Source organism: Euwallacea fornicatus, chromosome 18 (assembly GCF_040115645.1).
Source record: "Euwallacea fornicatus isolate EFF26 chromosome 18, ASM4011564v1, whole genome shotgun sequence".
Taxonomy (NCBI): domain Eukaryota; kingdom Metazoa; phylum Arthropoda; class Insecta; order Coleoptera; family Curculionidae; genus Euwallacea; species Euwallacea fornicatus.
In genome coordinates this window covers 3464131-3487912 of record NC_089558.1, presented here as the reverse complement: position 1 = coordinate 3487912, position 23782 = coordinate 3464131, and the positions used below count along the sequence as shown (strand labels likewise).

General features: G+C 35.2%; 1 protein-coding gene and 1 non-coding gene across 7 annotated transcripts in view; one reads left to right on the top strand and one right to left on the bottom strand.

Moving 5' to 3' along the window:
- Nucleotides 1-23782, top strand: part of Mhcl (Myosin heavy chain-like) — an 83923-nt gene that overhangs the window by 23440 nt on the left and 36701 nt on the right. For 2 of the 6 annotated variants that reach the window (XM_066292634.1, XM_066292633.1), the window contains exons 5-6: nucleotides 4095-4232; nucleotides 22838-23026. In XM_066292634.1, coding sequence (XP_066148731.1) covers nucleotides 4095-4232; nucleotides 22838-23026 — 327 coding nt within the window. Of the gene's footprint in view, nucleotides 1-4094; nucleotides 4233-16504; nucleotides 16736-18856; nucleotides 20756-20996; nucleotides 21133-22837; nucleotides 23027-23782 lie in introns of those variants that run through there. The other 4 variants (XM_066292637.1, XM_066292636.1, XM_066292635.1 and 1 more) reach the window with 4 other exon arrangements.
- On the bottom strand, nucleotides 10561-10676 carry TRNAL-CAA (transfer RNA leucine (anticodon CAA)). Its single transcript has 2 exons — nucleotides 10639-10676; nucleotides 10561-10605 (listed from the first exon to the last, which is right to left on the bottom strand). It is a non-coding gene; the product is annotated as a tRNA-Leu (tRNA).

The window sequence follows — 23782 nt, the reverse complement described above, 5'->3', positions numbered from 1 at the left end:
GTCAAAGTGAATTTTAATCACCCTGTATATAGTCGAAATTTTCGGAAGTGCACAGGCTATCAAATTTCAGAACTTAAAATCTCGGAGTGAACTAGGATGTGAAACTACATGTATCTAAACCACCCTCCAAGTGCAGAAAATCGCCTAGGTTTTGCCCAATATACAAGGTGTTTGAAAAGACGCGGCAATATTCAAGGGGATAATTTCTCAGGTCATTGTATGGAAGAAAATTGCTATAAGCATACGTCCAAAAATGTGTGATTTCCAGGACACAGGGTGTTCCTTTTTTTTAATACCGGGTTTTAAAAACTAATTCAACTTTTTTTAATTTGGTAGCGTTCTTTGTAGTAATAAGGGGCTGATTTGTCCCTAATTTGGTTGAAATTATTAAGGCCAGTTGCGCGGAGGGGTCTTAACCAAATTTATTGATAAACAAATATACGCCACGGACCTTAACTAAATTTTGATATTTGTTTGAGGTGAAGCAGCTAAAAATACAACATTTCTTCTTTTGAATTTTCGTCGTATCTTGCTTCGGTTGCGAGAAAAAAAATTATTGCAGGTCTATTTATTATGCAAAAACATTTTTAGAAAATTTAAAAGTTTAATTCCTCATTCCCTAAGAATATTTTGTGCTTTGGGGATTTAAAAAAAACATTTTTAATCGGTCAAAAATATTTGAATTATTTTTCAAAAACCGTTATTTGAAAGAAAAAAAATTAACACCCTGTTTATTTTGGAAGCAATGCGTTTACGAACCTGTGTTTATAGGAACTTTTTTTTATAAAACGACCTCAGCAATCACCCGCTTAAATAGTGCCGCGTCTTTTTTAAACACCCTGTACATCTGAGCATGTCAACGTGTATCAGCAATTGTCTACAATGACGCGTTATTTACTGAGGCATTGGCTTCGTTTATGTCGGTTACAGTCATTTCGATCGATTACCAACTAAATGACGAATGGTTTTAAGAGAAAAATGTCAGAAATCTTCTCAGAAAATATTCTCACAACCTATTAGTGCATTTACTGGCCATTGCCATTGAATTGTTAAAACATAAAACAATACGCGGCGAAATGAGGCAGGCAGGTAAAAGGATAATAATTAGACAGCATGACCCAACTTTCTTTTCTATCAACAGGATTACCTTACAGAGATTAATTTGGATTATCAGACTGGGGGGCGTATCGTCTGGGCTACTAGGCACTTTAATAATTGCGTTTTTGCCGCTTTTAGTCACGCCATGGCACGTTGCAATATTTACTCAATTTTGGAAAAAGTTTGATATTAGAAAGTTTCCGAGCTAGAATCATCAATTTGTTTACATAGTTATCTTATTTATATCGGCAGTTTGGTTGGTTAGTAATCATGGCCAATAAAACAATTAATTTTGCCCTTGACCTGGCTGATTGCCAAGACCGAATGGTAGTGATTTTAGACAGCCACAGTTATCTAATTTTGATAGATAACTGACCCGTTAGCTCAGTTCGTTAGAGCGTCGTGCTAATAACGTGCAGGTCGCTGGTTGTAACCCGTCATTGGTCGAAAAAGATTGAGTTTTTTGTGTTGTTGGAGACTTTCCAAGCACAAAATCGCGTTGGGAGCTTGAATGTCTAGACTGTTGCTTCTCAATGTTTCAGAAATTTGGCAACTGCATAGTTCATTGAATTGCTTTCGGACCCCATCGAAAGCAATATCCCTTTCCAGACAGGCTCTAGAGACTTTCCGGCGTTACTACAGCAAATAACGAACGTTTTGCCTGTACATGCTCGGAATGTCAATAGAACCTCCTGATATTTCATATAATCTGTGAGTCACTATAACGGAAAAATGGTTAAATTAACGAACATCAATTGCAGTAGTGAGTACTTCAAAAATGAATCAGAGCGAGAGACTGAATGCTTTTTTTTTTGAGGGGGAAAATATCTGCACTTTCAAATCATGACACAGATCGCATCTTGTTGGTTCTGAGATAATTGCCATGGCATCTGTTTTGCAAATATGTTGATGTAGTCTGGTCTAAAGTGTGTGACTCATTTGGCTGGTTCAGCCGCGCCTCTGCGAAATCGTTTCGTGATCACGAAAACATAGTTGGAAATGTGTGTTTGAACTAAATAAGTTACATTAAAAACATCTAAAAAAAAATAGCTCAGAAGCTTTGGCGACTGCCAGGGACCTCCCGCACCACCCCTATTCGAAAACATTAAAACCCTAATTAAAACAACGTGTTTACAAATATTTACATTTCTCCGTCATTTGCTAGATCTCATTATCTTATTATGTCTGAAACGAATATGTGGGAAGCTGGAGAGAAGAATTGTTTGAGGTTTAAGAAATTCTTTGATATGTCCATGGTGGCTATAAAAAACGTCATCCTCCGTCAACCGCACTGGACCTCCGGCTTCGCAATAATATCGCACATTTTAATGCTTTAAACCATCATTAATTTTTATTGCTTTTTGGGGTATACATTAAAAGACATTTTCGTCTTTAAACCAAGATTTACGTCTCCGCATTGTGATCCAAAAAATCCTGCTTTGTATGCTCAGGGGGGAACGGTCCAGACAGCTACAAACTGATTCATTAACTGCGGAGAAAATATTCTTAATTCAGCTTCGCTGAATCCGTCAGAGTTACAGCCTCATTAGACCTGCATCTTCGATACAGATTGTTTACTATGCCTAAATTTGTTCTGATAAGTAATTACTGCTTATTTGTATCTTTCTTGACAGACAAATCAATCAAATCGTATTTCCCTGGAATCGTCTTAATGAGTTTTACTGATATCCATATTTCATTAAAAAAACACAGTTGACTGCGTTTATGACGACGGCTTGTATTATATAAAAATTCGACGGACTTTTTTGTCAGATACTTCCAGCAATACCTCAAATTTATTTGAAGTACATGTGGCAAACAGTTTTTGACATATTGACAATGTTACACGCTTAATTTCCACCCTGTATATTGATTGATAAGGATAATATATACAGGGTTATTCACGCTATACGACGCGGAATATTGTGGCTAAAATACGAGGCTTTCAAAAGGTTTCACTTTTGGGCTATATGGGGATCTATTATGGCTATTTTTTTAAATGATTTTTATATTATACAGGGTGTCCGAAAAGCTCTAAAAGTATCAAAGTTCTGTTTTTTTAAATGGAACCCTCTGTATATTATTGCATTTTTGGATTCTCCGATCAAAATAAATGTCTGTTTTAATAAGGTTTACTATACCTAAAATTTAAGGTTTTTTAAATAATTTGAATTTTATCAAAATTTGACCTAAATTTCATGTTTTAAACGCTTAAGAAGTATTTAAGTTATGCAAGTGTAATTTACAGTGCAGTGTAACAATAGATCACATTTTATATCCCAATCATGATAAACTTGCCATTTTATACAGGGTGTGCAAAAATTAAAACTAATGAAATAAGAACTTTAAGTGACTATAACTTGATTAATTTAAATACAATGCTATATTTTTTTAACTTACCAGGATATGTAATTTTTCATTACCTATTGAATGGTATTAGGGTGTTCATCAATAAGTCTTCGCGTTTTTACAGAATACGCTAAATCATTGTTCTTTGCGCCATTTGGTGTTATTTAGTTAAAAATATCAATGTATAATATCTAGTTGTATTCATGTATTTCAGTTCTCGGTAGGTGCACAGCAATAATTGTACCTTTGGCTTAGAAAACGGTTACATTATTTCCTGAAGCTAATGAAATATTTGCCCATGTCGACAATTTTTAGAATTTTCGTTTCGTACTCAATAACCGGAAATAGGATTTTTCCTTTTTTTTTGTTAAAGCGATTTTGGGGAAACACCTCAAAAATCACCATTTGGCCATCAGCGTTACTACTCAATTTCAACACACACCATCTGTTTCTGACTTACACAATTTTTCCCAATAGCACGTCATGAGAACAATACCTATAAGCAAGATGCGGATAAAATCCGATTTAAATCTTTATATCGGAGATATCTATATTGTTCTAGAGATCTTGAGGCAATGTACCATTACCAATTGTTTATTATTTCTTCAAATACCACTAAAATTTTCATTAATGGGATCACATTTTAGGTCCAACCCGTGGCGGAATTGAGCGAACTTAGTCGGAGATCTGCTTATGATGGTGGGGAGGTGCATTTGGACGATGCTAACATCAGGGGAGGAACATTGAAGAGGTCGGGGAGTAGGCGGTTTAACAAGTGTAGTTTGGTAAGTTGAAGATTAAGCCTGAGAATTTTATTCTTCGGTTTAACACCTCTGGTGTAACTGGGCCTAAACGGGCTTAATCGGAAACCACAAATGATAATCCTCGCTTTCACGTCAATTTTCTCATAATCTATGACTAGTTTGAATGAATTTATTGGTAAATATTTATTATTGCGATATCTCACTTATAACCGCAATGAAAGTATCTTTTAATTCCACTCCTCTCCACTGCATTAAACTGATTTCGGGAACGACTGCACACACCTTACAAGGAAATGATATAATTATTATCATGTAATAAGTGTAACACAACGAAAAATGCACCCGAATAACAGGTTTCTGTTAAACGCCTAAACTGAGAGAGTGATAGAGTTGCCATGGGCGTAGGTAAGCGGGGAAATACGAAAATCTAGGTCTCAGAAATTGTCAATAAATGTTTATTTACCACACATGTTCGTATAATATATGGTATCAGCGATAATGTGTGGAAACGCGGTTTTTCTTAGTTTGGCTATTTTACCGCACTCGTTTAGTTTTAATGTAAACACAAAAGTGTAAACAAGTGCATATAATTCTGAGTAGTATGTGAGAGTTTGAGTGGAGGATTCCAAAAGTTTTTTCATTCTTATTCTGAACAGAAAATCGAATCTCCGGATATCGAGTTCGGGTCACAAACTCCAAAAATGCTTAAGTTCGGTACATAAATTGAAATTTGAGGGTTCACTGAACTGCAGGTCTGTGGCATCCATTCGAGACCAAAAGAGTTGCAAACGCGAAACAAAAATGCCAATTGGGGAGGTTGAGTTTGGGATCCAAAAAGTCAGAATTTGCCGCATTTCATCCATAAATTGGGTTTAGACAAATTTGATAACGTTTCAGTTGGGTTTGTTGAAGCCGACCCATATTTCGGTTGTCTTCAAGTTAAAACAGCAAGAAATATCCACGGGATGCACTACACTCGAACAGAAAAACAAAATCGATGCCTCATTTTAATTGTATTTTTTGTTGCCGTTCAAGCCTTAACCTTCTCAGAACTGTTTTTGGATTTTTGCCCCCGAGGATGATTTTCATATGAGTCGAAAATTCGGCTTTCATCTTAGATGTGCTGTTTAATTCGTCCTCAGCTGGTTAACTAAAGAAGGATGGGAAATTTGAAATTGAATGAAACTGGAACAGTAATTTTTTTTTTGTACATTCACCTGATTTTCCCGGGTACCATGCAGGTCCAAACCGAACGTAGATATTCAGTTAATGGGCATTTCATGTGCCGGCACTGTTTGATTGCATGACTTGAAACAGCCGCGGCAAAAGGTTAGTGGGTAATGTCTAGTAAGTGCACTTTAGTGAAGCCTCTGAAATGTACTTTTATTTTCTCTTTATTGAGTTGTTTAATAGGTATGTACTACTTTGTTGGGCCGAAACAGGAAAGTGAGAACGTGAGTCCGAATGGTAATTGAACGGATCCTTCAAGGCACGAAATGTCTAGCTCGGAGAGCTGGTGTGGGTGGGTGCTTCGAGGGCCGAAACTAGGTCGCTGTCAATTATTAGCACTACGTATTCTATACCTGATTATAAAGCATAAAACTCCTATCTTAAATTTCACGTGTATGTGGGTAATTGCGGTGTCAAGTTTTCGAAACCTTGAATGGTTTTGCCGTTAGACTAAACGAACTATTTCCGTGTCGAAAGCCGCCTTTTGGTTTATGTAAATAACAGTAACAGGGTCGCAATGTCAAATGCAAACAAATAGTATATTTTTCACTGGAATTGATATACATATTGTGTTTCCTCATTCTTGAACATACATATACAAAGCTGGCATAAACTAACCCATTTTTTCTGTGTGTTTATTTGGGGCTTGAAATGTTTCCGCCTTTGATCGAAAGTCTTGGAGACGTCAAGATTGTGTTAATAAGTTCTTCCATACCTGTCAGTCGCGTTGCCGCCCATAAATGCCAATTACTATCCAACCAAATAGTCTCGTCTCACACAAAATTAGGGCACGCCCATCGCGAGTACTAATGACACTTATTCTTCGTACACATATCTTATCTCATTAACAACCGTTAAATTCTTTAATTACCACACAACAGTACAATATTTACATATTATGGCATATCCGTCACAATTTATGTGCATATTGAAATTGCATTGTCGTGACAGTGCTTGGATTGTTCTTGTAGATTTCCGCTTTCTCCTTGGAGGGCTTTTGTTTGTTGGTCAGTGCCAGTTGGCCGATCTAAATGAGACGACTGCGGTATCAAATGTTCGGCTAAATTTCATTTTAGTTAAACTGGGCGGAGCTTAGGGCATTTGCCTCCCTATAGGCAATAAATATTTCCTCGTCCCTGTGATAAAATTGGGAAAGTTGAAAATATTGAGAAATTATTTTTGAGTTCTTAACAGCCTGAAATGTAAATTTATGAATGATGAGTAAATTTTCAGTCGGTGCACAGACAATAGATTGCAATAAAAAAAAAGATGCCAGGAGTTGGGATTGTACTTGCCAACCTCAAGGAGGTTCAGAGTGTTGATAATGCTACATAGAAAACCACTCAGATTAGTAAACTTTGAGCTTGGGGCTTACACCGCTAGACCATCTTGACATGGAAACCTGGTGATAACGGACCGGTGATAATTGTTTGTAATTATTTTTATCTTTGAGGCATTATCGGAATAGGAATTAATCTCATCGGGTTTTAAAATACTTACACGGCGACAATTAGCATTAGATGACATTTTAAAGTAATGATTTGGAATTATACTAATTTCGCGATGAACTTAAAGGAAATGGCTGCATCAACAACATTGCATCTGAATGACATCAGTCACTTTTTAAACGAAAAAATGCGCAACTAACAAAAACTACAGAAAAATTCAATATTACGAAAATAGTTTCAGCCGCATATTGGCACCTAAATTAAACTTGAATTTTTAGTCCAGGAATTCCAGCTAAAGGAACATATTAGAAGGTTTCTGTATGCAAAATCATCCAATGATATTTATAATTTGCGTCTTGAGAGTCAGTTAATAGCAAATAAAAGAACCAAGGCCAATAACAATATCAAGAGTAATAATCGAATTTATGATTCATTTTCTCAAATATGTGGGTCAAAGACCGATGTACTACTGACACATACCTCCGCTTAACTTCGTGTATGACACACTAAAAGCGACATAAACAAATTCCAATACATTGCGAGTACTGTTATTAATTAATTGCAAACCAGGAGAGGACATACAACTGCAAACAGCTGATGCCGTTAATTATAAACAGCATTATTCCAGGCTTAGGGCCAACAGACTTCAGCAGTGGTAACTTTATGTGAAAAATAATCTTAGAAATTCAACCCTCTCTTCCTTTAGTGCCAGCTTCGTCATTGCGATGGAAATCATTCTTCTGATAAAGTTAACTGAATGAGTTATAATTAGTTCACGAAACCACAATGTTGTTATCCTAGCGAAACACACATTTCTAAGATCTCGGAGACGTGATCAGGGACTGCGTGCAAATTTCGACCAATTTCTTGGCATTTCACTGTTAAAATTGCCGGTATTTTCACTATTATTATTTGGCTTTGTGTAGCTGTGCAGACCTCACACACACAAACACAGGATACAAATTATTATTCTGTTGCATTAAAACAATTTCGCAACTTCCTCGCTGCATTATCTCGCTATCGGGACTAGAAACAATGAAAGCTTTCTTCTTCAACAGGAAAGTAGTTAATAGTGTTGCTCTAGTCGGAAAATTAATGCTAATTAGCATGCACAAGGCGGCAAGTAATGACAAGAACGCGCAGCAATGTTGAAGACATGTTTTAACGTCAGAATAGAGATTATTGAGCACGTCAATTTTTTTTTATATGTGCAAAAAAACTAGTCAAACTCATTCAACATATATTTATTTATGGGTTCAATAGAATTTTCTGATTCTGTTCCCGATATAGAATGAACGGCGTTTATCAAATCCGAATCAATTAAGGCTAAGAAAGTAAAGTGAAAGAGACAAAACCTCTTCACCACAAATCAGTTCTGGTTGATCGCTTGATAGGATCATAAATCTAAGTTTTTGCCTGGCACTCTGTTATCATTTTCAACGTAATTACGTGAAAAAAAACATTGAAAATGCTAATATGTGTTTGGTTACGGTTGGACAATAATGCTTTAGTGAACATTAGAAAAGAATTGAATTCATTGTATAATGTGTTATTTACGTTGATGTTCGAAGGCAGTAACTCAATATTCTCTCTTCTCTTTATTGCAACCATATTGTAAAACAAGTGGAAGAAGAGAAAAAACCAACCTGAAAACATTAAATACTTATTTAATGCTGACCAGTAGCTTTTAGCTTAAAATGCTGAGACAAAAACATTTTCGATAGACCAAGATTCGAGTCTCTATTACCGAACCAACATCTAATTCCTTGGTTCAAAAATTGTTTGCTATTTTGGTATAGAAGAATATATAATTTAACTTTTGAAAATGAAGGATTTTACAAAAAGAAATTTCCACTTCAAAGAGCCAGATATATTCTCTTTCAATTGCAGAAAATAGCAATACATGACTGGATCTATTTGATATTAAGAAATAATGTTTCATTATTGCAGTTTGAACATTGCAGTCTCTTATTCTCTTAAATGGAGGACAAATTGTGACCGAAAAAGGAAGACAAAAAATAAAGTCTATAAGAAGTAGGATGGTTTCATTATATTCCTATAATTTAACAGTCTGCGATTATCAAACGCCCAGTAGTTTGTGAGAACCCTAAAAGAAGTTCCTTTGTGGAAAGGAAAAAAGGACCATAAACCTAACAAACAGTGTCAAATTAAAAAACTAGAACGAATTTAGATGTTATAGATTTTCCGAAGTCGAATCATCAAAATGTTTAGTCCCATAAATGTAAAAAGGTAATTGGAAAACAACAAATCATTGCTTACATGAAAAGTAAGTCCAATGACTTCTTTCACCAAGCGTCAAGAAATACGCGCCTACTGTTTGCCTGGTTGCCTGACACTTCATTGCAAGCAATACGAGAATGGCACCGACGGGGTCGATACCATTCTGGTACTGATTTCGTTCATAGTACGCAGTAGTGCTCTTTTCTATACATTGCAGTGCTTCAACCATTCCTGTGTAGATGGCGCCAGGGCAGCTTTAGTTTTTAGAAAATAATTTCTTTGGGAAACCGTTTTTATCAACGTCCATTAAACCAACCTTATCTGAATTTTACGTTCATGAATTCGATGTCTTCAACACGTGGTGACTTAATTATGCTACTTTGAATAATTATTGGTATAGAAAATTTTTTCCTAGAACTGTAGTAACAAAATATTAAATTTCCTTGATGAAAAGTGTGATTTAAAAAATGTATATAGGAAAACACTCTTAATCTTAGAAAGAATGAAAAATTCTTGTTGAGAATTCGTGAATGAATGAATATGATTTAGAGTTCATAGAAAATTTTTGGCTCGCAGAAAAATAGAGACCTTAATTCAGAAGCATTGTATGGAGAAATTGAAGGCACTGCCGATTTATCGATACCCAATTATGATTATTCATCTGTTATAAGGTAGTTTATTGAGAAATTGAAGTTCTGTAAGTCTAGGACGACCAAACGAATCTAAGAGTACTCAATTTCATTTGTTTTTACACATGGGAGGTTTTAAACATTTATCCACACCGCTTCAGGATTATTTTTTGATTTTTTGTCCAATTTCTTCTGGAATTGCTCCATTCAGGTAACCTTATGGGGTTGTGCTAGTGGTATTATTTAAACCTCAATACTTCCACCATTTGACGCCGTGCGAGGCGTGATCTGCAAACTCCAACCCAACAACAAAATAACATATTCCATGATCCATTACACAACGGAGGCACGTTGCTTTAACAAGTGGTTACCACCTGGCAGTGGTACCTCAGGGCCTTAGAACCTTAAAGATCGTGTAATTGATAATTCCACTTGCAACCTATCATTACGGATTTTTGTTTGCTGATGGAGAAAGGAACGTTTTCGTAATTCGTATTATTGTTGTTGATGGGACAGAAAGCTGAAAAGGGGAGTGCCTGAGGATGTTATAATATTAAAGTAGTTAATAAGTTCAAATAAAGAGAAGGTTTAGCAGACCGTGACATTTCGCATGATAGGTATGAATTTGTTGAAAACGAATTGTATGGTAATTTAGGCGGCAGATGTATAAATAATAAATTAATTTTGCACGAAATGTTGTTTAAATTGTTCAGAGGGCCTTTAATTCATTTTTCTAATGTTTTGGATGTCGCTTTACATGAATCGATGCCTAAGAAATTAGATTTGCAATAAAAAAAAGATTGTCAGAAGTGGGATTCGAACCCACGCCCTCAAAGAGGACCAGAACACTCGTACAACCTACAGAGTAGGCAAGGAAACCTTGAGTCTGGCGCCTTAGACCGCTCGGCCATCCTGACATGAAAACTCTAGATTTTCAGGTCGGTGATATTCGTGTGTGATTATTTTTACTTATTGATATTAATGTTAATGATCGCGATAAAAACCAATTTTGCGCAATTCTAAAATACTTAAATGATGATAATTAACATTAAATGAGACTTTAAAATAGCACTATGGAATTACGTCAATTTCGCGATTGGATTAGAAAGGAAAAAATGAGAATACTTCGTCCAGAATGAATTTAAGATCTTTCATGTTTTTATTATTATTATTTGGAGATATCTTTGAACCCTTGTTCAGGCTCCTCGTGGTCTATTAGCAGGAAAGTGCAATCGGCATTTAAATGGTGTTTTCACATGCATTTCTGAACTCAAAAATGTAATTGTTTCCGCACGTACATGGCATATTTTGGGAACAAATTTACTCAATTTGAACAAGTTTTTAATCCTGACTACGTTATATTCGTTCTTGGAACTCTTGCGAAATTCTTTCAAGAACTTGTTTATTTTGGGGAGCAAACAATTTCTAAAGACTCAATTTTGTTCGTTCGGTTTAATATTCCAAATAGTGAGTGGGTCCCACAACTGCCCTTAGGTGTGTTCCAAAAAGGTCTACAGAAAGTTACTTTCCTGTAAATGTCAAATCATAGTTCATTCAACTTTTTCGACTGCTATTTAATGAAATTTCCGTTTCGACACAGCTTTCATGCCCGATTTATAAGGGAAATATCTGCTCAATAAATCTGCCATTATTACAATAGATACAAATTCAATACCGATTTCTGCAACAGTCCTTAATAAGCATTTATTACTGCTAATTCTACAGTCGTGGAATTCTTGTGAGAACGATATGCCTCTTATGAAGTAAGAGTTTTGACCCGAACCAGCTTATCTTCCTCTTAAAATCTACTAATTCCTATTGGGAAATTTTATAGTGCAACGAAATTTTAACAAGAACCCTGTGCTGAGAACATACATTAATTGATAAGTTTAGATGCTTTTTTATGTGACCAACTGTGAGTGTCTCGACTCAAAGGTGTTGGAATCAAGTTTCGTGGGCACTATAAATATAAAATTCACTTCCTTGGACGTTGGACGACAATGTTCTAGAGGCTTATTTACATCAGTCTTTGGAAGTGGCGCAGATTATAGATTCGGCTCACAGGTAAAAAAAAGTGAAACATACACCGGTAGTATAAAGGTGTATAAACTTGACCTGCCCACGTGCCTGCAGATTATTTGCATTTTGCCAATATTGCTTTAAGAGATTTAGTAACTTTGGAAGGTCACCTTGTGGGCACCTTTTAGTCTTAAATGAGAAACTGGAGAACTGTTATTTCCAGGTAAAAATAACTGTGGTTGAAAGAAACAAATTTATATCTGTTGATGACCGAAGAGTGTGGTAATGTGCATATTGTAATAACAATGCATTAGCCAACAATGTGGCTTGTGTCATCTTCAAGGAAGTAATTTTTATGAGTGTTTGTGCGAGATAACGTTTAAAGCTCGAAACCGGGACAAATGAAATATAAAATTCACTGATCGCACGTGTTTGCCTAGTTGTGTCATTCAACTTTCATGTAAATATTCCAAACTTATATAAAATTCTTCCTGCCGTAAAGTCCGATCCTGCGTTTCAGTTAAGAACGATTAACATAATATAATAACAATACCTGCATACATAATGCCCTAGATAAACATATCTGACGGCCTTCAGATTAAAAAATATTGTAAAATATTAGTTGCATTTAGCATTATGTCACTGTATGGACTGTTGGAATTTGGGAGAGGCTTGATATTGTTCGAAATATGCAAAATTGTTCGGTTAGTTGTGAAATATGATTTCCTGTTAAGGAAGCTGCGTTTTGTTGCTTTATTGCTGTTTTGGAATGGTGTTTTGACGTGGTAGGAATTATGGAAGACAGCCCAGGATGAATTATTAACTTTTTGGAAAGCACCCGAGAGGTGATTCGGAAAGGGACATGAATTCATTATATTTTATTTACTGTATTGTAAAAAAACTTGTGAAATTAGGCAAATTTTACACTGAAAAAACACTTTAAGCTCATTTTAATGTTTTCTTTTTTTTTTATTGCAGAATCTTAAACCTGTAGTAGAAAATGAAAATACAACCATAACTTGCTTAAATTCGGTATAAACAAATTGGTATGTACTTTTCTAATGATACGTCATTTTGACGTCAGAAGAAAGGGATGGTTTTTGCTAAAAAAGCTTTGGAAGCAAAACAATACCGCTTCGGTTGTTTGCATTAATGGCGTCTGCAAGTTTTCTTTTGATTCACTTGCAAAAAATATCAGATTTCAAGGGAACAGTTTGTGCGGAGTTGCAAATTAATTAAATAGACTCCTAATAAGTGTCCGTACGCCATTGTGTCCGGCTGAAAATAGATAAAAATGACACTTTAAAATTCGATTTTATTTGAAAAAACAGAGAATATCGTGTCGTTTACTTTTGGATCTACGAAGTTGCACGATTACTGATCAGCGCACTTGGATGGAGCTTAAATTGAAGTGAAGTAGAAGTTTCGGTTGACGAGATAAAAAGGCATGAACATACGCGAGAAAGAGGCAGTGCAGTGCGTGTTGTGTTGAAAATAAACAATAACTGAAATTCCTCTTCTCAAGGTTGAGGAATGATGGTTTTTTTGATATGGTTCCGAAAGGATAATGATGTTAAAAGGTTGATTTGAGGTAAGTGATGAGGGTCTGATCATTATACCTAAATCATCGAGCAGTACACCTGGATGATTGAAGATTATTGATTGAAGATGAATTGGAAGTTTTCAAAAAATGTAATTCTTACGTTATATAAACTCTTAAGAGGGATTTTGCTCAAGTTCTAACGTGTCCTCTAATTAAAGTTTTTGCAAGATTTTCTCTTTTTAAGCAAAAATAATCTCCTTTTAAAAAACGTTTTTCTAGACTTTTTGTTAGTTTTGGAAGGGAGGAGGGAGGTAGCATTTGATCTTTTGCTTCAAATGCGGTTTATCTCGACAAATTGACATATTTGCGAAATATAAGCGTCTGCTGGAATAGCAAATTCTGCGAAGTTTTCTTTACATCCTGTTCTCGATCTTAAGTCAATGGCAATTCCTTCATTTTCAGTTCTCACCTCTCTACACTTAAACGTACGCCCATGAGAGAAAATTCGTCTATTTTAAATGCACAACACTTGCATTTGGCATAATTTAATTCACTAGTCACGAACCTCTCGTTCTATGAATAAGGCTCGAGCGGAAGTAACGCCGCCGTTAAGTTTTCTAAGCATGGTGGCTTGTTTTCTCAGTGTACTTAAGCACGTAGAAGTGCCTGTTACAAACCTTCATCTTTACGACTCTAGTGAGGTACTCATGTGTTGGTGGATATATCATAAATATTTGTAAACTCCAAAATCAAAATAAATAAATTATTTTCTCGATGAAAAAAAAGACTTCGAGTTGGTACTGCGAAAGAATGGGGGCGTTCCAATCTGCTGCAAATACCCTGAATTCCCCCTTTAGGGTTAAGCAACTCTTATCGTCCTTCACGTCAAAACTGCTACGTACATGAACCAGAATATTTATGGCTTAATAGAAATAAATAGCAGTTAAAAGGAAAAATTTTATTTCTCAATTTACTCGCCCACCATGAGACTTAACAGCATAATACCTCTTCGTATACTACACCTCTTTTTATCACTTGAATTTGGACCGTTTTTTCGTCGTAGGTCGTAGGCACCATGTTTTAGAAGATTTTTTCAGTGCTTTTGGCCTTATTTTCCAACAAACATTCTACTTGATTATACTTTAAAATTGAGGCCCAGATTCGTCGTCTCGATTAAACCATTTAAATTATGAATTGTTCCGAAAAAGGCTTAAGTCGAGTGGCAAAAACCTGTTCCTTTTTGGTTTGGTTAAGTAATAAGGCAATCAAATGTTAAGGTGGAATAAATTTAAGAAATTGAATTTTGTTCACAACATTCAAAAACCTGAATCGATGTGGGACGTTTTGGCTTAATTTGTTTGCCTTTATTTGACCTTCGATTTTTTTGTGTCTGAGATGGAAATGGGCAAGAAAAACTGTGGGTATTTTTAGGATGCAGTTGTTTTTAGAATAAGATTGGAGGGATACGTCTCAAAGGCGATCTAAATTTATTCCGGATGGTTATTAATTAGAAAGGGGTGACAAGTTTCTATTTTTGAGTTTTTGGTGATTTAGGAGATCGCTTTGAATGAAGACGTGCTGATTGGTTTGGTAACTTTATAGAGGAAGCAACTAACATTTTCATTAAATTTATTTGTGGAAGAAGTAGGCACCTCAAGGCTTTGAAGTTATTTCGTTTTAAAGCACTTTTGCTCCACGGCTTCCTGACGTGTCGGCGATCAAACGTTGAAAAATGACAAAAAGCAGGCCCCTCATGCTTCTTGCAAAACTTTTTCGGGGGAATTCTCAACAGATATCTCAATTGCTTCTCTTCTTCATTATCTCTTTAATTAATTCTTAATTTCGAATCTTCAATTATTTTTCTGTTCTCAAGTGTTTCTCTCAAGTTTTAATCCTTTCTTAACTTTCTTTTTGTTCTCTTCGGCTTTCTTTTCGTTAAGGAAATATTCAGGAAAATGTCGAAATTTTGGTATTGTCTTTTTCAGTCCAAGCGACTACGGATTCCGGTTTAAAGTATTTCTTATACTTTACATTATATCAGTGGTACAAAGTAAATCTCGTTAAATCTCATTAGGCATATAATAGAAATTATCGACAAACACCTGCTAGAATAATAACGTCGTTAAGCTCAATTCATATTATTCAGTTGTTCATTGTTAAAAAGCAAAATCGCATTCAGAAACGTGCAAACGAAGACGATGATTGGAAGAATTTGCATTAAAATGTTACACATATAAAAACCGCCTTAAGCTTATACAACTATGGCTACATTTTTTATTTTAATAAATGGGTCTTAAATGCTGGTTGCAGGATGGAAATGTCTAGTGTTAATTGCTGTTTGGTTAAGAATGATGATTAACGTCACTTATAAGGAATTGTTACTGTGATTATTACAAGTCGTTAAAGAGTACATATAAATGTTTTAAAGCTCCTAATTCGTAAAATAACATAAATGAGCAACATTTCTTTATGTGGAAATAGTAGTATGGAAAGTCCTGGATAAGCGGTAATCGGAAGAATTGCCGATGATGGTGATGACGATCGAAAAGTGAAATAAAGTCTTGAACTTTTAGAATTATTTTAAAGCGATTATTGTAATTATGGGAAATAGTTGGTATGGAAATGTCAACGTTTAATAGCTTGTAATACATCAAGAAAAACATAGAAGAGCTACTATGATGCCATGGAAAAAATGCGAAAGTCCAAATAACTTTATCAAGAGCATAATGTCCAGAAAACTCTAATCGAGTTTTCTAGCATATTTCTAAATTGTAATTTTATTATTTACTTCTTATTCATGGTGCTTAATTCTGCGAAATCACAAAAAAATTCAAACATAAAATATTTCTCGCAGGAAATAAATTTTTCATTTTAATAGTAAAATTTAATGGTCATCACTATGCAAACAAGGCAAATTTTCAATTATCTAACGTTTTATTGAAGAAATACCACCAACGTTTTGTATAAAACAATTCGTATTGTCCGTTCCAATAATGCTCAACAAATTTATTCAACGTGCTAATGGGCGTTAACGAAGAAAGCTGACGATAATTCAATTTGGCCATCATCAACCGAACTTTAAGATACACATGCACATGCTAATGTGGAGTGCTAAGAGCGCGCCTTCCCACTTTATCGTTATCCCGAGGTTAGATCAGTTTCTCGTCGGGTTTTCGTCACTCGCGGCTTTGACAGTAGGGTGCTCGGTCGCGCGCGCCTTTTGTTTTTTCGATCGACGATTGTTTGAAGCGGGTGCGGCGCAAGTCCAACTTACTTCAGACCGGACTTATCGGGGGCGATTTTCCTGTCTTTCGGATGTGTGACTGAGAAAATTTGCAAAAATCGCGGTGTTTGAGTGGGTAAAGTGGAAAGTTGGTTCTGGAGTGTCTATAGGGTTGACGAGGGTTGGATAAGGTTGAGTGTTTCATTGGATGTCATATTGAGAGTTGGCAAACTGCAAGGGCGAATTTGTCGTAGTGTGCATGCCTTAGGTTTTTTTGTTTATGGTGATTTATTAATTTGAGTTCCAAAATTATTATTCAAATGACGTAGATTTTTCCATTTTAGATTTTTTTATCGGCTTCCATTTAGTGTCAATGTAAGAAAATGTCCAGAAAAATTATAATTTGTTTTCCTTTACTTCTCTTAATGTTTGATTGATTGGTTTTATTAACTAATCAATTTTGTTATGTACGCATTTACATTCGAAATCTGTATGGATAATTATGAATAACGTCAGATCGTCTCCTTCATTACTTATTTCGCTTTTTTGCCTTTTTGATTCAGTCATTTTACCCTTTGCCAATCGGGTTCGAGTTTAGACTTAGAAAGATTTAATTTCCTTTTAAATCCTAAAACACCTATAAAATTTTAACAAAATTTTGCAATAGGTTTCGGAGGAAGAACTTTTATGTCAGAATTCACCATAATACCATTTCAATTTATCATTTTAGAAGGATATTTGGTTAATCCTTAAATTAAATTAAAATAAAAAAAAAAAAAACAAAAAAACGGAGACTTCGATATTGCCTAGGTAAAATTTGTAGATTTTGATTTTGAAATGGAGTTTAGGTGAGTTTCATTTGAGAGCAGTTTGAAAATCGTAGAAACAGGTATTAAAGTGAGTCCATTTTTGGAAGCTATAGCCCTGACAAATATTACAACCAGGTTTATAGGGGTAATCGAAACGCTTAATTTGAGTCATTTTTTATGCCAATTAGTTTAGCTGCACGGATTTCCGAAGTACCATCTGATAGGGTTCCAAAATTGACAATTAATAGGAGGTTCCTGTTGCTAAAAATGTTCGAATTCATTGACGTGTTTATTTTTTCGGTCCAGTGAGACGACTATTTGAGTTTTTTTTTAAAGAAATATACTTTCGGATTCTTCAGATTCCATCGCTAAAATTTTGAAAGTATGAGGTAATAGTTTTTTTGAAAGAATTAAAAACAAATTTTTTATTTCAAATGAATAAAAACATGTTTTTTCCTAATCCTGATACAAAATACCCGACCCTTAATTCACCGACTTCTTATTCATACCAAATCTCGAAATTGTTTACTAATTATCTTATAAAATTTAATTTTCACATTTATGTTTTCGCTTGCTAAGTAGATTTACTAAAAGCAACTCGACTATTATGACGCATAATAATGTAAAATAGACCTGGAAACTGGTTTTCTGTCCACTTTCGGTTAAAACGTGGGCCGAGATCTGTAACTTGAGCAATTATTTAATGAAAACTACAAATACGGCTTCATTGGGAAATGTTCAAATTGACGATACTAATTAATATCGAAACTATTGTAATTACTCATTAATAAATACTTACAAGTTTAGGTTAGTTCAGGTTCACTCATAGCAACACCCAGGAAAATTGAAATTTAATTCGTAATAGTAAACCGACTAAGAAATAATTAATAACAATGAAGAATGTCAAGAATGTGCTGCCTCCAACAATTCCTGAGTAATTGTTTCAGCTCCCACGAGAAATAGGAATAAAGTACGAAGCAAAACGAAATTAAGTACGTCCTGTATATTAAGTTTTTAGGTGTGTAATAAAATGCAATCCCTACCCCACATGGTCTTATTAACAGCTTTAAGATTGTTAATGAATTACCTGGAAAACAGGCAATATATGCATTCCAATTTTTTCCGTACTAACTGGGCCAGCATGGAAATGTCAATATTTAATGGCGCTAATTAAAAATTTTAACAGAAAGTAATTGCCTTGGGAAATATTTGAAACGACCTTCGAAATGAAGATGTTACTCTCGACTTGAAATTTCACTTGTTAAATAATAACATAATTACAATATCTTGGAGAGTAGTACGCTAATTGGTATCGACCGAAAGTTGGCCAGAGAGATAAAAGTCGATAGGCAAACATGTTCGATGATTATCGACTTTAAGTTTGAAATTTTTAGCGTTTACGTAGAAGTATGGTCTTCGGATTCCTCAGGTTATTATTCCACAGATACCATCTTCTATTGAAATAAATGTCTGCTTAGTAGATGAATTTCAAATCTAATTTGCAGTTTTTTTTACTATTTATTTAAACGCAATACGAAAAACTTTTTTTGTGAAATACGTTTTATTACTTTCCGGTCTGACACGTCTCTGGTTTTTGTTGCTCATGTAATAGTCAGTGGTGGAACGTTTCCCTTGGATCGCTTTATACCTTCTAATTGTTATATCTTTAAACTGCTTTAAGACACCTTAAACATAATTAACCACTTGCATGTGCTGTGTGGGTACCTATGGCCTCTCCTAAGTTATAGCATTAATAAAATATCAAACCTACATCAACATTAAATGCAGACCACAGTACAATTAATATTCTATTGTTTTTACTGATCGTTGCTTAATCAGGATGATTATTACAATCGTGCTTTATTATGATGTAAGTCTTGCCCATTTGCATTTCACCGATTGAGATTTTCTCCGGGAGGTATTTGCTGAGGTCATTCAAAGACTTCAATGTATGTGAAGTTTGCAAAAAAATTAATTTTATGACTGGTCTTCAAGCAGCATTTTCCAAACAAATCTTGTGCTGTATTATTTTACTAGAAGAATTCTAACGCATGAATCACTACCATAACACCCACACTTAATCATCTCGGCTAAACTCTTAAATTTTTTCTCGACTATCATGAAACGCTTCTTCTGCATCATAAATATTCTGATCATTTCACACTATGTCATTTGCACACCTGCGTGATGCAGGTCTAAAGGTCGCTTTAACATAATTGCCGAAACGACGAGATATCTACCGAAATAATATTTTCATGAACACTTTACTGCGAAATTAATCTGCACTCTCAAATTTTAGCAAATTGCAAAACCTCAGCACTTCGCATTAAACCAATAATTTAGATCATATGTTCAAAAGTTAAGTCACACACAGGCCCAGACCTTGACAGTTTGCGCAACCATGATTATTATTCAGCGTGGAAGCACCATTGATCGATTTGACCATATGACGTCTATTTTGAATTTACATTTAGTTTGTTAAACGGTCATCTGAAACATATAGCATTGCTTACACAGCATGGTGATAGCATAAAAATGCTTAATTTGGCGTCGACTTTTGTGAACTCTTTGAGGAGCAGTGAAGTTCTGTCACCTACCCCTAGGAAAAGAAGCATTCAGCATAGTGGTTGCAAGGGTGATGCCCATGGACATGGCAACTACAACACTCCTCCTGAGTCCTCTCCAGAACCCTTCCAAAGAGCTTCATCAGTGAGGAAATCTAATGCTGAAAGCTCATTTCAAAGATCATCATCTCTGAGATCCTCCAGAGGGAAGCTCCCAAAGAAACCCCCAGTGCCCCCAAAACCGAAAACTGCCTCCATAAGCTCTGAAAACTTTAGCGAGTCTGACTCGATAGACTCATCTTCGGATAACAAAACTAAAAGCTCGGAAGAGGCTTTAAAGAAACAAAATGACGTCTGCTCTAGATTGTATAGCAACAGTACTAAAGCATCTGAGGCCAAGACTGCGAAAATGCGGCATCTGGATATTTTCGACGTCGATGAGGCAAGTTGGATGGGAGGGCTCAGAAAAGCTTCAGATGAGGGCACTATCAACCTCATGAAGAAAAAAATAACAACCTCCGAAGGAGATCTTCCCTTTGTGAGGTCAAGAAATGAGTCAATTCGGAGCACCGCTGACGATCGCGAGAGTCCTTTGGCGAGATCGAGAAATGGCTCTTTTAGGAGGAACGTCAAATTGGAAAACAACGCTCCTAAAGTGCCCCCAAGGAACAATTTGAGAGGAAGTTTTAGGAGAAACAAAATAAAGCCCGTGGAATATAAAGAGGTCTTTGCAATGAGCAGTGAGAGAAGGAGTGCGGGATTTTTCAGTATTAATGATAAAGTGAATTGCCTAAAGGATTTGGGGGCGTTTCTGCGCAAGACCGGTGAAAACTTTGAGGTGAGCCTCTTTCTGATTTTTTTTTGGGGCTGTTTTGTGTCATAATTACTCAACCTTTTGTTTATTTCTGATGAATCATAATTTCTTTGGCTTGTATTGGAAAAAAGTGAAATTCTGGTCATTTTATTGATGCTTATCTTTAAGTTCAGACATACAGATGCCATAAAATATAGCAAAAACAATCTGCAAATTCTTGGCTATGTATATGTCAAGATTTGGGGATATTTTCTTCAGTTTCATTCCAATGTTGAATGTAGTTGTAGTAGAGTGAATTATAGGAAAGAATATCTTTAAGACGATCTGTCCGAAGTTAAGTGTTTTTTTTGCATTGGTTGGTTTAAACTATTACAAGAGATAAAATGGACATTTGTCTGAAGGTAAATGTAGCCATAATTTGATCATCTTTTGACTACTGCCATCAGGATGTACTAAACAGGCACTGTCCGTCCGCCAGTGCTTCCGTAATACGCATTACTTAAATTTTGTTCTAAAAAAATTTCGAGAATAAAATCTGATAATTGAACTATCACCCAAGTTCATTTTGTTTAGTTTTTTATGTTTATGATCATCAGAAGTGTTCTGATCTCCAAAAATCATTCAATATTATTATTTTTACTTAAGTGATAGATTTTGGAACAAGTGCGCTTGTACCTAACTTTGTTTTAATTTAAGTCAGTATTGACATATTATTATTGAGTTTCATTACTTAACATTAGCAATCAAAGTCCAAATGGCACCGCGGCGATGGATTTCTATTTAAGGTTTTGCTTAGAGAGTTATCACACCTGTCATTTACGACCATAGGGAAACGTTTCTAGATTATGTTATTGGTATTTTCTTATTAATTTCATTATTTTATTGTTATTGTTATAAATTTTGTTTCATTTGCCATATAATTTTCCATTTTTTACTAATCGAAACAGACTAAGGGTTATTTGAAACAGCTCTGATTAATTTTAATTGTGGTTTTGGCAACGTTCACCCAGTCTCGTCAAAACCAAAAAAAGGTATGTGTTACGCAACCTTGTCATGTTAACTTTAACAATAAAGAAATAATGAGATTTATGAGCTTTAATTGACCAAATCTTCCATTCTCCTCAGGACCTTGGAAGGTCGTACTTCTTAACAATTTTCTTTCACGCTTTCTTCCACTGGTTACATCACCGGACTCATGCTGCTCGTGCTCATGCTCCCAAATATGGACAAAATGAAGTAGGTTCCCAATTAAAATTTTAGTTAACACCCTGATTTCCTTTGAACGCATTGCGTAGGTACTCCTTCGCGTATACACGTTCATATACGTATGTATGTATAGTTCCATCCACAAAGCAACATACAAATGAATCGTCTTATTTACTTAAACAATCTATTAAATACGACGCTTTAGGAAAATGAGCACACTTTGTGTGCGTATATCCGTTTTCTTCTTTATCTCCCCCAGAATTTACAAGCATAAAGAGTGAGGAATGTGTTTTTTTACTCTCAGAGGAAATCGTCATTTTGCTATGTTTTATTCAGACGTGAGTTGGTTTATGAACTGTTTGAGTCATGTGTTATTGGATGAGAGTTAAGACACATACATGCAAATAAAAGCTGTTGTGGTGTCATGGGCATGTCCTAGAAAAAAGAAAAACATTCCTTTTAAGTTACTTGCCCATAATCAATGATGAAAGTAGAGCGCCGGAGCGGTTTAAAGTCTATTTAGGAGCAGTCTTTATGGCTCGAAACAAATTGCGCACAACCCATTTTCAGAAATGATGAATATTAAGCATTAAGAGCCAGAGGCGGATCCTGAGCTTTTCTTTTAATGCACGCACTTGTGTTTGAGTACAAGTATTAGAAATCGCGCTTGACTGTTTCGCATCCCACGGATTTTTTAACCCATTTTGATTACACTTACCGAACACGCTTGAACAAGTGCTTGGAGAGCTCTCGATGGCTACAGGCCATTAATTGCAATGATATTTGTAGTACATCAGGAAGTCATTGAACGGATCTAATTTCTATTTAAACTCCCGGAGGGGCAATGAAAACGCACATGTGGCTACTGTTTTTTTTTTCAATTTTGCTCCATTTTTACAGGCGAAATCAGAGGAGCATTTAGAGAAGGAGAAACAATGGTTAGATGCGGAAAGGGTGTGGCTGATGCACAGGGGTGGTTTTGTGGCAGCACGAAGAGAGACCGATCCGAATTCCGAGCCTGGAAAGATCACGATCAAACTGGAACAGTCTGGAGAGATTTTGGTGGTGGATGAGGACGATATTGAAAAGGTAGGTTTATGAAACAAATATATTCGGTTTGGTTAATCCAACAATATGCATCCTCCATTTTCCTGGATTTGAATATGGGCAACGCAATTTCGTCTAGACGGAACCAATTATGTTGTCAAAATATTTTCTTAATTCCCATATTTATGATTGCGCAGTTAATGGATTGTGTTCATGTGCTAATTGCCCAATTAACTTATTTTTTTGAGACATTTTTGGTTTATAATTTCCTCTCTTTCACGTTAAAATATGAGCTACATTTGCATCTTCCAGAGAGAGCATTGAACTTGTTTAAACTGAGTTTAATTTAAATCCTCGAGGAATTCTCCTAGATAATAATACAGACATAAGTCAGAATGTCAGTTCTCCAATTAATTAACAATTTCATTGAAATATTAAAGTAAATAGTTCCGAGTATATCTGAAATGTTTCTTAAAATAAATTTTGTTTATTTCCTTCATAAAAGATCTATATCGGAAAATTGCAAATGCACTTTGGAAGTAATTCCAATGCCATAAAAAGCTGCTAAATAAAATAACATGATCATAAAATACTAAACATATACACTGAAATATCAGAAAATATCACATAAGTCTAAGACATGCAATTTTAAATAATTTGGATTTTCAACAAAATTCTATGTAATCTCCTGTAAATCCAAAAAATCATTATGTACTCAAATACGCACTAAAACATAGATGGAAACTCTGTGATATGCTTTTTTTCCATTTTTCCATGGAGAGCTGCCACTGCTGATAT